The sequence below is a fragment of the Portunus trituberculatus genome, chromosome 42 (genome assembly GCF_017591435.1).
Source record: "Portunus trituberculatus isolate SZX2019 chromosome 42, ASM1759143v1, whole genome shotgun sequence".
Classification (NCBI taxonomy): Eukaryota; Metazoa; Arthropoda; class Malacostraca; order Decapoda; family Portunidae; genus Portunus; species Portunus trituberculatus.
The window spans coordinates 20,459,692-20,474,554 of record NC_059296.1 but is presented as its reverse complement, the minus strand read 5'-3'; the positions used below and the strand labels follow the sequence as shown (position 1 = coordinate 20,474,554).

Here is a 14,863-nt window from a genome sequence, read left to right as displayed (position 1 = left end):
CGAAGTGATGACGCAGTGCCTCAGCAATGTCAGGGAAGGAGGCACGCTGCGTTGGCGGGAGGTGGCCAAAAACCTCGATAGATGGACCCCTAAGAGCTGTGGCCAGCTGCAAGGCCTTCTCAGCCTGGTCCCAGCCCTGTGCAACTGCCAGCAGATCAAACTGGGCAGCATAGGACTCCCAGGCTACCTTACCGTCGTATTCAGCAGGCTTGTGAGACTTGAAGCGGGGGAAAGGTGAGCGAGGCGGTGAGGGTGGAGGTGACAAAGACAGTGCGCGCGCCATGCCAGACAGGGAAGCAAGGGAAGATGGCGGAAAACTTGACGCTAATAAACCCGCGTTTCCCAGAGGCCGCGAGGCCGCTGGCAGGCCTCCAGGAGCCCTCCACGGGCCCGCTGCTCCAACAAGGCGACACTCCCAAAACACCCCTTGACGGGCCACGGGCACCCCGCCATATCCGGTTGGCGCCAAACTGCCTCACTCCTTATGTCTCTCACCTCATCCCGCAGTGCCTGCAGGTCCTTCTCCAGCTCGCCCTTCACCGTCTGCAGGTCACCCTTCACTGCCTGCAGATTCTGCTCGAGTTCACCTCGCACACTTTCGCAGGAACGATCAGTGTAATCCTGCGCCTCCACCCTCAAGGAGACCAGGCTAGACTGCAGCACCTCCATCAACTGCTGTGTGTGTTCTGACTGTTCTGCCCTCATAGACGCCAGCATAGACGTTATCAGCTTGAGCTGGTCGGGCTTCCTCTCACCCGGCTCAGCCTCACCACCACCGTCATTAGCCTCAGCATGCTCCATCACGCTAACCAGTCACAAGCAACCACAAGCACGGTAAAATACAGGACACTAAATCCTCACTCTTGACACCACTGTTACCTCCTCACCCGTGGTTGTCCGCTTTCACTGGCTGTGTCAGCTTTGTTGTCAGGGTCCGGAGCACACAGGAGCACATCAGCACGAGGCACACAAAGGCGGGTGGGTGGCAGGCACCGCCAGACAGAGAAACACCAGCTTACTCACGTCCTTTACTGAGTGCTCAGTTCACAGTACATCACAGGGCAGCCTCCACACACACACACACACACACACACACAGGGCACTCAGGCACTCCACAGGCGTTCCCAGGGGTGGGCACAACAGACCACAACAGCAGGCAGCACGTCTTAATTAACAGAGCATGCGTCTCCCAGTCTCGCCTTGCACGCGCTCTCTTGCAGACTGCTCACTTGTGCCGTACGCTAACACTCACAAAGCCAGCCCGCACAAACACACATATGCACATACACACACATTCATAACATTAATATCGAGCTAGTAGTGTGAATACATTGGATTGACAATCAGTGAGACAGGCTTGATATGGGTAAACCATTTAACATAACGAGTTCGAGTTTTCTGTAATTTTCAGACTTGATTATCCATTTATTCCTTTTCTCCATTCCACTCCAGTTTTCACTATTCTATAGAAGATGAATATAGCTTTATTTGATTTACTTTTTTACGGTAGTACAGCTTCATTTGATGTACTACTTTAGTGCATTCGAAAACATGAGACAACATCATGATTCATGAAAACATCAGCCTCGATTATGTTGTCTACCCGAATATTAACACTGTTCTGTCTAGGGAAAATTCCCTAAACTGTACCATTGTTTTGACAGTCGATCTGTCTCCAGTGTGCCCGTCTAGCATGCTGGAGTTGGTTCACGCTCGACTTGTCCATAAACTGAGATGGCTTCATATCCATTCCAGTTCTTCATATGCTCTCCCAATAAAAATATAAACATAAGATATGTAATGAAAACCTATTATTTAAACTTAAAAGAACGTGCCTAAATTTTTCATTGTAATATTTAATAATACTTCATATATATATATATATATATATATATATATATATATATATATATATATATATATATATATATATATATATATATATATATATATATTCTGTCTTACAGACGATGTTAAAGGTATGAGAACTTCAGCATTATTAAGTTTTTGCTGTGTTTTTTTCTATTTGCCTAATTAATTGTTTTCTTGAACAGTAAGAGCCCTAATGATTGAAAAGAAACATTTAATTAGGCAAATAGAAAAAAAAAACAGCAAAAACTTAATAATGCTGAAGTTGCTCATGCCTTTAACATCGTTTGTAAGACAGAAAATTTACTTTCTGGCTACACTAGCATATATATATATATATATATATATATATATATATATATATATATATATATATATATATATATATATATATATATATATATATTGTCACTAGTTTGGACCAAGGATTCTACAGTATGTCTATTCCTTGGTTTGGGCTCATGAGTCATGACAATCGCCCCCGACTCCAGTCCAAAGTTGCCATTACTCACCTCTAGATTCTGCTCGAGTTGGTTCACGCTCTACTTGCCCTTAAACCGGGTTGGTTTCATATCCATTCCAATTCTTCCTTCATATGCTCTGCCAATAAAAAGATAAACATAAAATATGTAATGAAAACCTATTATTTAAACTAAAAGTAACTAGTGGCCGTTTCGCCAAGCATGACTCATACCTCAAAATTTTACTTGTATCTCAAAACAAAAAAATAACCAAATTGTGGCTCATATCCTAATAAACTCACATCTCAAGTAGCTTGTATCTCAAGTTATTACTGTATTCATGTTTCTGTATGATCTCTTTCTTTACTTCTATTGTTGTTTCCCCATTTTATTTTTCGCCATGCTTACATTATATTTCTTAGCTCCTGTGCTCAGTTATGGAGTAAAAAGAAAAAGAATAGAAGAACTAATGTATAAGAAATCATGAAAATCAGAGAATAGTTGTTCAGAGCAACTGCTCTCTAAGCTGACACAGTGGCATATTGATGTTCCATTGTCAAGTAGTTTGTTTTTTGGTAACTGAATTGTACAACAACCAGTGCAATTATGAGTTTGAAATGAGTTTAAGGACTGATTTGTTAAGAAATTAAGGTTTGATTATAGATAGCTTATCTGTTTGCGACTCATTTACAGTAATATCCATTCACAGATGTGAGTGTTGAGAGACAGGATAGCACCACAGACTATGCTGCAGACAACTCCTCAGCAGAACAGTCCTCCTCGGGGACACCCCTCACCATGTCTCCTCGACGTGGTCCTCACCTTGCTTCCAGCAGGCACTACTCTAATGGTAAGCACTTGAAGGAAAGGTTGTTTGTCAGGCAATCAGTTGCCTAGACCCAGACTTGCATGATGTAGTAATTATGCAGATCATTTTGTTGTAGAGTATTTTATAAGATGTAGTACTTTCAGTGTTATACACACTGAAGAGTGTAGTAGGAATGTATTTTTTTTTACTTAAAGTTATATTTGTCATATGATTTTTATTTCACTTTGATTTTTGACACATTTTGCACAAAAGTTGTGTAACACATCTGAGCAAGTGTTTTATACAAGTAGATGCAGGTTCCTATCCTCCAAGTCATAGATCACTGGCCATTTATCTTAATTTATTTCTGGCAGCTCACCAGAATGGACTTCATCTGTGAGAGCATATTATGCTCTCTCTACTTTTGTTCATTTTCCTCTTTGTCATCCCCAGTATTTCTTTGGTCCATTCTTCATAATGCTTGGTAAGTGAACTTGTGCCAAAGAGATGACAATTACTCTCACCTTGATAAAGTAAAATTTGCCTTTAAAGGAAACTGTACATGAAAGTGATTGACATTTGGTGTAGTCAATTGTCAAATGTAGCCCAAAGGACTGTGTTTGAGATTCTGTTCTTAGGATATGATTAGATTTTGCTAATGTTAAGTTCTTTATAATATGTTATAGAACATTTCTGTCTTTGTACAGTGAAAAGAAGAGAAAGTTGAGAAAGTACAACCAACATTTGTTTAAAATAGTTTATTGGTCTATAAAAACTCACCAGAAAGGATCAAATTCTGTCATGTGTGTTAGTGTGTGTGTACATATTTACCTAGTTGTATTAACCTAGTTGTATGGGAGGGGAGGGGATCTGTGCCCGTGCTGTCCCGTCTTTGTATTCTTTAGCATATAATAAGCCCCTAAAATCATGAATCATTTTTGCACACACTTTGTCCAGTTCGTTCCTTGTGTCCATGATCCTGTGGGGGAAAATGTTCTTCTTAAAATTTCTTCTGTAATTATCTTTTTTTGTGTTTCTTTCCATGCCCTCTAGTATCTCTTGTAACCCATTTTAGTAAATATTCCATATCAGTAACCTACATTTCCCTCATGGTTTTGTATATAGTTATCAAGTCGACCCTTTCTCTTCTCTGCTCCAGTGTGGGTAGGTCTAGTCTTGCCAGTCTCTCTTCATATGTTAAATCACCAAGGGTTCAGGCTATCTTTGTTGTAGCCCTTTGTATTGTCTCAAGTTTTTTTATGTTCTTTTTTGTACTGGGTGACCACAGTACTGCTGCATACTTTAGTCTAGATCTTATTAGGGTGAATAATATTTTCTTCACCACTTCATCTATATAAGTCAATGCCACTCTAATGTTTCTCAATAAATTGTAGGTTTCTCCAACAATTTTACTAAGTTGCTTATCTAGTGACATGTCATCTGTAATAAACACTCCTAGGTCTTTTTCAACTTCTGTCTTTTTAACTTCTGTTTCTTCAATTTTATAGAATCCTGATATCCTGTTTCTGCTCTTTCCCTATTCCATTATGCTGCACTTCTTTATGTTAAGATTAATTTTCCATTTTTGGCTCCATTCCCAGTTTATCAAGATTGTGTTATAATATTCTGCAGTCATTTTCTTCATTTACTTTTCTTGATAGTTTTGCATCATTGGCAAAGAAACTCACATAGCTGTCTATATCCTCATCTATATTGTTCACATATATGGCAAAACACTATTGAAACCAGCACAGAACTATGGGACTTTACTTATAACTTCTTGCCAAGTGGAACTGTTTTCTGTGATTGTTACCCTGATTTTTCTAGTGTATTTACCTAGTTGTATTTACTTAGTTGTATTGTACAGGGTTCGAACAGGGCTCATAGTGTCTTGTCTCCATGTCTCCATTTATCCAATTTTTCCTTAAAGTCATGCACATTATGTGCTGTAACAACTTCATTATTCAATGCATTGCACTTCTCCAACATTCTGTGTGGAAAACTGTATTTTCCAATATTGTTCACACACTGCCTCATCCTGATCTTCTTTACATGACCTCTTGCCCTTCTATTTTCTTGTCACTGGCACCAGGTCTTCCTTGTCTATCTTTTCAGTGCCATTGACAATCTTGTACATTGTTATTAGGTCTCCTCATTCTCTTCTATCTTATAAGGTTGGCAGTCCCATTTCCATCAGCTGTTCTTCATATATTAGGTCCTTTAGTACCAGCACCATATTTGTAGCAATCTTCTGTATTCTTTCTAATCTTCTCATATCTTTTTTAGAGCTTGGAGACCATACCACAGCTGCATATTCCAGCTTTGGGCGTATCATACTTGTGATGATTTTTTTTATCATATTTTTGTCCATGAATTGAAATGCCAGTCTTATTTTAGTCAGCATTTTATATGATAATCCAAATATCTTACTTATGTGTTTTTTGGGTTCAGATTTTTCTGTATAACTACTCCCAGATCTTTTTCCTCTTTAGTCTTCATTATTTGTTCCTCTCCCATCAGATAGTTCCATACCGGTCTTCTATTGCTCTTTCCTAGTTCCATTATGTGACATTTCTTGGCATTGAACTCCAATTTCCTCTTCTTACTCCACTCATAGATCTTGTTTATATCTTCTTGTAACAGCTAACAGTCCTCCTGGGTTTTGATAACTCTTAGCAGCTTTGCATCATCACCAAATAAATCAATGTAACTGTTTATCCCATTGTGAATGTCATTTACGTAAATCTGAAACATAATGGGGGTTAACACTGACCCTTTGATCACAGTTCTCATCTCCCTGTCTTTCAAATAATCCCTTGTCCATTCTAACAAAGTTCCTTGCAGTCCTCCTATGTTCTCTAGTTTCCAAAGTAGTCATCCATGAGGGACTTTATCAAAAGACTTTTTTATGTCCAGATATACTGTGTCCACCCATCCACCTCTGTTTTCCAGTCCTTCTATTATTCTCGAGTAGAAGCTTGATAAGTTCGACACACATGACCGCCCTGTCCTGAACCCAAATTGTCTGTTTGATATGACTTGTTCCTCTTCCAGATGTTTAACCCATTTTTCTTTTATAATTATTTTACACAACTTCCCCATAACACTTGTAAGTGACACTGGTCTGTAATTTAATGGCTCAATTGTTGCCTTTCCTCTTTTAAATATTGGTATTATGTTGGCTCTTTTCCATTCCAGATTAACTCTCCCTTCAATTAGTGAATTTGTAGTTACTTCCCAAACTGGATCCAGTAGTTGCTCTTTACATTCTTTTAGCACCCAGCCTGATACACCATCCAGTCCCATTGCTTTTCTGACTTCCAAATTATCCAATAATCTTCCAATATCCTCTTTGTGCACTGTGATTTGCTGTAATCCTTGGCAATGCAGTGTCCTATTAGGTTCTATAAAATGTTTTATAGTGAATACCATTTTAAAGCTCTCATTCATTATTTCACACATTTTCTTCTCTGTTTGGTATGTCTTCTCTTCTTTAATTGTTTTTTTCTAATGTTTCCTTGTTCTTCATTTTGCCATTTATGAATTTTTAGAAAAGCTTGGATTCATCTTTGCTTTTGCTCACCACATCTTCCTCAAAGTTTCTTTTTTCCTCTCTTCTTACTTTAATATATTCATTTCTCGCTTCCATCTGTTATTGTCATTTCTTTGCTTTATGAGTTTCTTCCAAGCTTTATCTTCTGCCTTTTTAGCTTTTATTCATCTAGTATTGTACCAAGCATGTATTTTTTTTGTAACTCTATAAAATGGTACATATTTCTTTACTCATTTGTTATATTTCTGTAAGGATATTTAATAATATTTCCCTTGTATTGTCCTTTCATGCATAATGTTTCTCCATTCAGTCAGTAAAAAAGTTCCTTAATTTTTCAAAATCTGCTCTTGCATAATTTAATCTCTCTTTTTTTGTAGTCATCTCTGTAACTTATCCCATCCTCCTCCTGTATTTTCAGCTCTAATTTCACATGATCTTCCCATTGGACTAAGATATTGTAAGCTGGAAGGGGGCTCTGGTTTCTTTGTGAATACTAGGTCAGGCAACGATGGTTCTTCTTCCCCTGTACCTTGTTGACTCCTCCACCCATTGGTCCATTTTATTTACCATAGTCAACTGTAACACCTCCTTGCTCCAATGTCTAGCACTATCCATTACTTCCATCTCTCTTCAGTTTATTTTTTTACAGTTTAAGTCTCCAACTAAAAGTATTCTTCCATCTCTTCCCAACATATAACCTAAGCACTTAATCACCTCTCTTTGCATATCTTTATGTTCCTCAGTTGTGTGTGTATTTACCTAGTTGTATTTACCTAGTTGTAGTTTTACAGGACCTTGGCTTTACTGTGCACTCCCCCTGCCTCCACATCTACACTTATCAAATTTTTCTTTAAAACTATGCACACTCGTTGCTGACTGTGTGTGTGTGTGTGTGTGTGTGTGTGTGTGTGTGTGTGTGTGTGTGTGTGTGTGTGTGTGTGTATTTACCTAATTGTATTTACCTAATTGTAACATACGGGAAAAGAGCTATGCTCGTACTGTCCCGTCTCCATATCTACTAATGTCCAGCTTTTTCTTAAAATCATGAATATTCCTTGCGTTGACCACTTCCACGTCTAAACTATTCCATGCTTCCACCCTTCTATGAGGGAAGCTATATTTTTCACATCTCTCCTATAAGTGGCCATTTTAGTTTTTTCCCATGCCCTCTCGACATTCTTTCATTCCACATACACAGATCTTCCCTATCCATTTTTCCATGCCAATCATCACTCTGTATATTGCTATCAGGTCTCCCCTTTCTTCTGTTTTCCAGGGTCGGAAGTTGCATTCTTTCAGTCTGTCTTCATAAGTCAAATCTCTTAAGTCAGGCACCATTTTGTTGCAGCCCTCTGTACTTTCTCTAGTTTCCTTATGTGTTTCTTTAAGTTCGAGCCCACTGTATTGTTGCATATTCAAGCCTCGGTCTTATCATTGCAGTAATTATTTTCTTCATCATTTCTTCATCTAAATATACGAACGCCACTCTTATGTTCCTCAATAAGTTCAATACTTCTCCAATTATTTTGTTTATATGTCTCTCTGGCGATAGGTCATTGGTAATTGTCACCCCAAGGTCTTTTTCTTCATGACTGGTTTTATGTCTTCATTTCCTATCTTGTACATACTCCTGATTCTTCTTTCACTCTTGCCAAACTCTAATTTCTTGCATTTTGTCGTGTTGAACTCCATTTGCCATGTACAGCTCCATTTCCATATTCTGTCCAAGTCTTCCTGGAGTAGTTCGCAATCTTTGTCACATCTCACTTTTCTTAACAATTTTGCATCGTCTGCAAATAGGCTCACATAACTGGACACCCCATCCACCATGTCATTTATGTAGACCGCGAACATTACTGGTGCCAACACTGATCCCTGTGGAACTCCACTCTCCACCAAGCCCCATTCTGATGGTCTGTCCTTAATTATTGTTCTCATTTCTCTTCCTACCAAAAGTCTTCCATCCATTTTAGTAAACTGCCATGCACTCCTCCTACCATTTCAAGTTTCCAGATCAGTCTCCGTGTGGTACCTTATCAAAGGCCTTTTTAAATCCAGATATATTCCATCAGCCCAACCATCTCTTTCCTGTATTACATCTATCACCCTCGAATAGTAACATATCAGGTTTGTCGCATGAACGCCCTTTTCTAAAACCAAATTGACACTCACAAAGTATGTCATTTTTCTCCAAGAAGTCTGTCCATCTATTCTTCACCACCCTCTCACACATCTTAGCTACCACACTTGTAAGTGACACTGGTCTATAGTTCAATGGGTCTCTTGTTACCTGATTTATAGATTGGGACAATGTTAGCTCTTTTCCAGTCTTGGGGCACTACACCTTCCCTTAATGAGGCATCAATTACTTCACAAACTTTTTCTGCCAGTTGCTCCTGCATTCTCTTAAAATCCATCCTGATACCCCATCAGGTCCCACAGCTTTTCTCACTTCTAAACTCCCCATCATATTCTTGATCTCCTCCACAGTTACTTGAAACTCCTTCATAATCCCTTTCTGTTCCATTACCAGTGGTTTGTCAAAAGCAGTCTCCTTTGTGAATACCTTCCGAAAGCATCCATTCATAGCCTCTGCCATTTCCTGGGATCCTCACTGCATACTCCATTTACTTCTAAACTTTCAATACTTTTCTATTTTTGATGTTGTTGTTCACATGTCTGTAAAAAGCCTTGGTTGGTCTTTACATTTATCAATTATATCCTTTTCTTGTTTCTTTCTTTCTTCTCTTCTAATCAACACATATTCATTTCTTGCTCTTTTGTAACTTTCCCACTGCTTAATCCGTCTTTTCCTTCTCCACCTCTTCCATGCATCCTCTTTTCTTGTTCTAGCCTTTTCACATCTATCGTTAAACCAGTCCTGCTTTCCAACTTCTATGTTGTCTTATTGGTACAAATTTTTCTCACCTTCTTTGTATATTTTTATAAATTCCTTCCACTTTTCATTTGCTCCCTTAGCACTCTTGAATTTCATCCAATTTGTCTCTTGAAAGAATTTCTTTAGGTGTGCGTGTGTGTGTGTGTGTGTGTGTGTGTGTGTGTGTGTGTGTGTGTGTGTGTGTGTGTGTGTATTTACCTAGTTGTATTTACCTAGTTGTAGTTTTACAGGGCATGGGCTTTATGCTCGTGTGGCCCCGTCTCCATATCTACACTTATCCAATCTTACTTTAAAAGTATACACACTCGTTGCAGACACTACTTCTTCATCCAAACTGTTCCACGTCTCAATACATCTCTGGAAACTATATTTTTAATATCTCTCAGACATCTTCCTTTCTCAGCTTTTTACTATGCGATCTTGTGCTTGGATGTCATATTCTTCTCTCAGGATCAGTTTCTCATTATCCACTTGGTCCATTCCATTGATCAATTTATAAACTTGTATCAGGTCTCCTCTCTCCTTCTTTGTTCCAGGTTGGTAGATCCATAGCCTTTAGTCTCTCCTCATATGTCATCCCTTCAAATTCTGGAACCATTCTTGTAGCCATTTTTGTAGCCTCTCCAATTTCCTTATGTGTTTCTTTTATGAGGGGTCCACACTACTCCTGCATATTCCAATCTGGGTCTTATTATAGTACTTATCAATTTCTTCATCATTTCTTTGTCCATGTAGTGAAATGCTACTCCAATATTCCTTAGCAAATTATATGTTTCTCTAAAAATTCTATCAATATGGCTTACTGGTTGATTGTTTTCTTCCATCATCACTCCTAAGTCCTTTTCCTTTTGACTTTCTCCAGTTCTACTCCATCTCCCATCTTATAGATTCCCACAGGTCGTCTTTCACTCTTTCCCATTTCCATGACATGGCTTTTGTTCACATTGAATTCCATTTCCCACTTCTTACTCCATTCCCAGATCTTATTTAGGTCTTCTTGCAGTATTTCACAATCCTCCTTTTGCTTTATAACTCTGCACAGTTTCATATCATCTGCAAACAGATTTATGTAGCTGTTCACTCCTTCTGGCATGTCGTTAATATAAATGAGGAAAAGTATTGGTGCCAATACTGACCCTGTGGCACTCCGCTTTCTACTGCTCTCCACTTGGACTTCATATCTTTAACTACCGTCCTTATTTCTCTCCCCCTCAAATAATTTTCTATCCATCTCAATGTGCTTCCTTTTAAGCCACCCTTCTCCTCTAACTTCCACAGTAATCTTGCATGTGGCACTTTGTCAAACGCCTTTTTTAAATCCAAATAAATACAGTCAACCCATCCTCTCTCTCTTGTACTCTATCAACTATTCTAGAATAGAAACTCAATAAATTAGTTACACATGACCGTCTTTCTAAAATGAAATTGGCTATTTGATATTAATTTGTTGTCTTCAAGGAACTCGATCCATTGTTTCTTTATTATTCTTTCACACATCTTGCATATTACACTAGTTAGTGATACCGGTCTGTAATTTAAAGGTTCTTCCTTCCTTCCGCTCTTATATATGGGAACCACCTCAGCTCTTTTCCATTCTACTGGTACTGTTCCATTTTCTATTGAGCATTTTATGATGTTGTATATAGGACTTGCTAGTTCTTCCCTACATTCTTTCAGTATTCTGCCTGAGACTTCATCTGGTCCCATTGCCTTCTCTTCATCCAGTTCCTTCATTAACTCTTTTATTTCAAGCTTGGTTACTTTAATCTCTTTCATATAGATTGTCTCTCTATTACCCTGTGGCCTCTCAAATTTGGATTCCTTAGTAAAGACCTCCTGGAATTTTTTATTTAATAGTTCTGCCATACTTTTGGGTCTTCCACCATCCCGTTCTCTCCTTTTAACCTTTCTATTGTTTCTTTTTGCCTAATTTTTCCATTTATGAATCTATAGAACAATTTTGGTTGCTCCTTACATTTTTCGACAATGTCTTTTCAAGTTCTTTTCCTCTTCCTTCCTCACCTTAACATATTCATTTCTCACTGCTTTGAAGTTTTCCTTATTTGCTGGATTCTATTTCTCCTCCACCTTTTCCATGCTCCATCTGTTTTCTCCTTTGCCTTAGCACACCTTGCATTAAACCAATCTTTCTTTCCTTCTTCTTTAGGTCTATATTTTGGGACATATTCCCTGACTCCTGTTTTGTATATTTCCAAAAATAAGTTATATTTGTCTTGCATTGTCTCTGAGTTTTCCATCTCCTCCCAGTCTACGTTTTTAAAATAGTTCTTGAGATTCTCAATATCAGCCTTTCTGTAATTTAATCGGTCTCCTTTGTATGAATCGTCTGTGTATTTACCTAGTTGTAGTTTTACAGGGCCTGGGCTTTATGCTCGTGTGGCCCCGTGTCCATATCTACACTTATCCAATCTTACTTTAAAAGTGTGCACACTCGTTGCAGACACTACTTCTTCATCTAAACTGTTCCACGTCTCAATACATCTCTGCGGGAAACTATATTTTTTAATATCTCTCAGACATCTTCCCTTTCTCAGCTTTTTACTATGCGATCTTGTGCTTGATGTCATATTCTTCTCTCAAGATCAGTTTCTCATTATCCACTTGGTCCATTCCGTTGATCAATTTATAGACTTGTATCAGGTCTCCTCTCTCCCTTCTTTGTTCCAAGGTTGGTAGATCCATAGCCTTTAGTCTCTCCTCATATGTCATCCCTTCAAGTTCTGGGACCATTCTTGTAGCCATTTTTTGTAGCCTCTCCAATTTTCTTATGTGTTTCTTTTTATGAGGGGTCCACACTACTCCTGCATATTCCAATTTAGGTTTTATTATAGTATTTATCAATTTCTTTATCATTTCTTTGTCCATGTAGTGGACAAAGAAATGTGTGTGTGTGTGTGTGTGTGTGTGTGTGTGTGTGTGTGTATTTATCTAGTTGTATTTACCTAGTTGTAGTTTTACAGGGCCTGGGCTTTACACTCATGTGGCCCCGTCTCCATATCTACACTTATCCAATTTTTCTTTAAAGCTATGCACACTTTGCTGTCACCACTTCCTCACTCAAACTGTTCCAAGTGTGTGTGTGTGTGTGTGTTTAGGTACTTTATCACAGTTTCAGGACAGTTTGATAGATACATGTACTACAAGGATAGGTGTAATAGCTTGGAACCTTAAATCATCAATATGGTTCTGTCAATCTTCAGATCCTAATACACTCTTTGAAAATGGGGAAGACCCCACAGAGACTGAGTCTCGCATTATGGAGGAACTGCCTGATGAACTACTGGCCTCTACTGAAGCATCTCTTGAGCCAGGTACCAACTGGTGGATAATGTGGAGAGTGAGGCAATGCTGAAATGGGTCTGCCTGATTCATTGCTCTTATTGCGCTGTCATCTGCACCATTTCTTGTGCGAGATCTGTTTGTTGTCAGTTGTGTGTTGCACCACTGAGTGTTTGGCACCAAGAAGCAAGTGTGTTTTACCTTTGTATAAAATGACCATTGAAAATCCTCTTCCCTCAAAAGTACAACCTATCAAAAAAAGTACATAATGTTGGTGTCTGAATAGCAGTGCCAATATTATTACTAGAAAGTGATTTTTCCATATAGTGAAATTTGAAGCTGAGAAATATTACAGTTTCATGTGAAATCAAGAAAAGACTTGGAAAGTTCATAAGATTTCTTGTTGTTACAGCACAGGTTTCATCTTGATATTAAGTATCAATAAGAGGGAAGTGAGGGAATAAATAGTTGTTTTTTGTATGTATGTTGTCAGTTCCATGTACTCAATTTGAAATGCTTTACAGGACACCTCACCAGGGAAGCTTATTGTGTCACCTGCTAGCTTCAAGTGTGGGTAGTAAAAAGGGCTGATGTGCTGCCCTTGCATATTTTAACTCCTTTATTTCCAATCATAATAAATTTGAGGTGGTGGTTTCTACTATTACTATTTGGGTGACATGTTGCATATGCTTTTTTTTATTATTAACTTTTTTCTTGATCTCTTTTCTTCAGCTTCATTTGAATTTCTTGAACTTGTTTTTTTGTGCATGCTCAGCACTTTCATTTGAAATTTTGCTTATTTTTTTGTCTCATGTTGTGTGGTGATATTCACTTTCACTATCATAGATGTGTAATGTTTATATTTTGTCATGAAAATGCATAATTTATTACATGGATGTAGGGAAGAACTCTTTGGGAGTTGTGGGATTATTGTAAACACTAAATCTATTTGTGTAAGAAATATTTATGTATTTTCTAAGATTGTTCTAATATTGCATCATATATGCCTACATAGTAGAAGAAATTCATTACTTTTAATGAAGACAAATTTCATCAAATTCATGAGTTTAGACTTTTGTAGTTACTGTTTGAGCTCAAAAGTCTAAGTTGTTTATGATATGATGCTCCTCTTTACCCTGATATGTACTTTTAGATTGGTTTTGTCCTCATATTTTTAACTGACATATCTTGAGTGTGATATAGCAATATTGAAATATATTACCTTAAGTACCAATGTAGTCTTAATATACAATGTGAACATTTATGTTTGATTGACTCTTACTCCTATTTTCCTTAGATAAAGTGAGAGAGAGAGAGTTGTTCTCTAATAATTACCATCTCACAGATACTAGTGGGGCACCAGGAGAGTCTGGAGATCAGGGAGCCTCCATAGCATCAAACTTCTCCCCTCCCACACCTGCCCGTGCTGCTCACTTCAGCATTGACACCGCATCCCCAAGTTACCTCCTTGGGCGTGGGACAGAGAGCGACACCTCTCAGCAGGTGTGTTGGCATCCTTACTTCAGGGTCTACTGTTGTAACCTTTGATCATTGTCACTTACTTTACAGCACCTAACATATCCCTCAGCTCTGCACTACTGTATATGTCACTGTTGGTGCCTGTTGAGTCTTGCTTCTGATTCCTATAATGCTCATGACTGGGTTCTGACATGCAGCACCTACTGGTAGGGAAAGCCTGCCATCTTGTAAGGCTAAGTGACTTGAGCTTGTGTGAAATTCATAATGAAATTAATATCATTGCACCAGAGAAATGTTTGAAGCTTTTATAAGCATTGAGACTGAAAAAGTATGAGCTGTACTCTAAATGAAGCTTTGCATTGCCTGAGGATCATGTTAATTCAAGAAATTTGATACTTAGAATTAATTAAATTGCCAATGGCTTATCAAAAATGTTTTTTTTATTATTTCATATTTGTATTCATTATATCTTAATTTTAAGCTGAATGTTCTTT

General features: G+C 38.2%; 1 protein-coding gene across 18 annotated transcripts in view; it reads left to right on the top strand.

The window, feature by feature from the left end:
* Positions 1–14,863, top strand: part of LOC123517719 (multiple C2 and transmembrane domain-containing protein-like) — a 638,372-nt gene that overhangs the window by 450,433 nt on the left and 173,076 nt on the right. For 16 of the 18 annotated variants that reach the window (XR_006678551.1, XR_006678552.1, XM_045278096.1 and 13 more), the window contains 3 exons: positions 3,040–3,180; positions 12,812–12,922; positions 14,236–14,393. Coding sequence is in view for 16 of the 18 variants with exons in the window: in XM_045278096.1 (XP_045134031.1) it covers positions 3,040–3,180; positions 12,812–12,922; positions 14,236–14,393 (410 nt within the window). In the remaining 2 variants the exon portion in view is untranslated. The remainder of the gene's footprint in view (positions 1–3,039; positions 3,181–12,811; positions 12,923–14,235; positions 14,394–14,863) is intronic. The other 2 variants (XM_045278091.1, XM_045278101.1) reach the window with 1 other exon arrangement.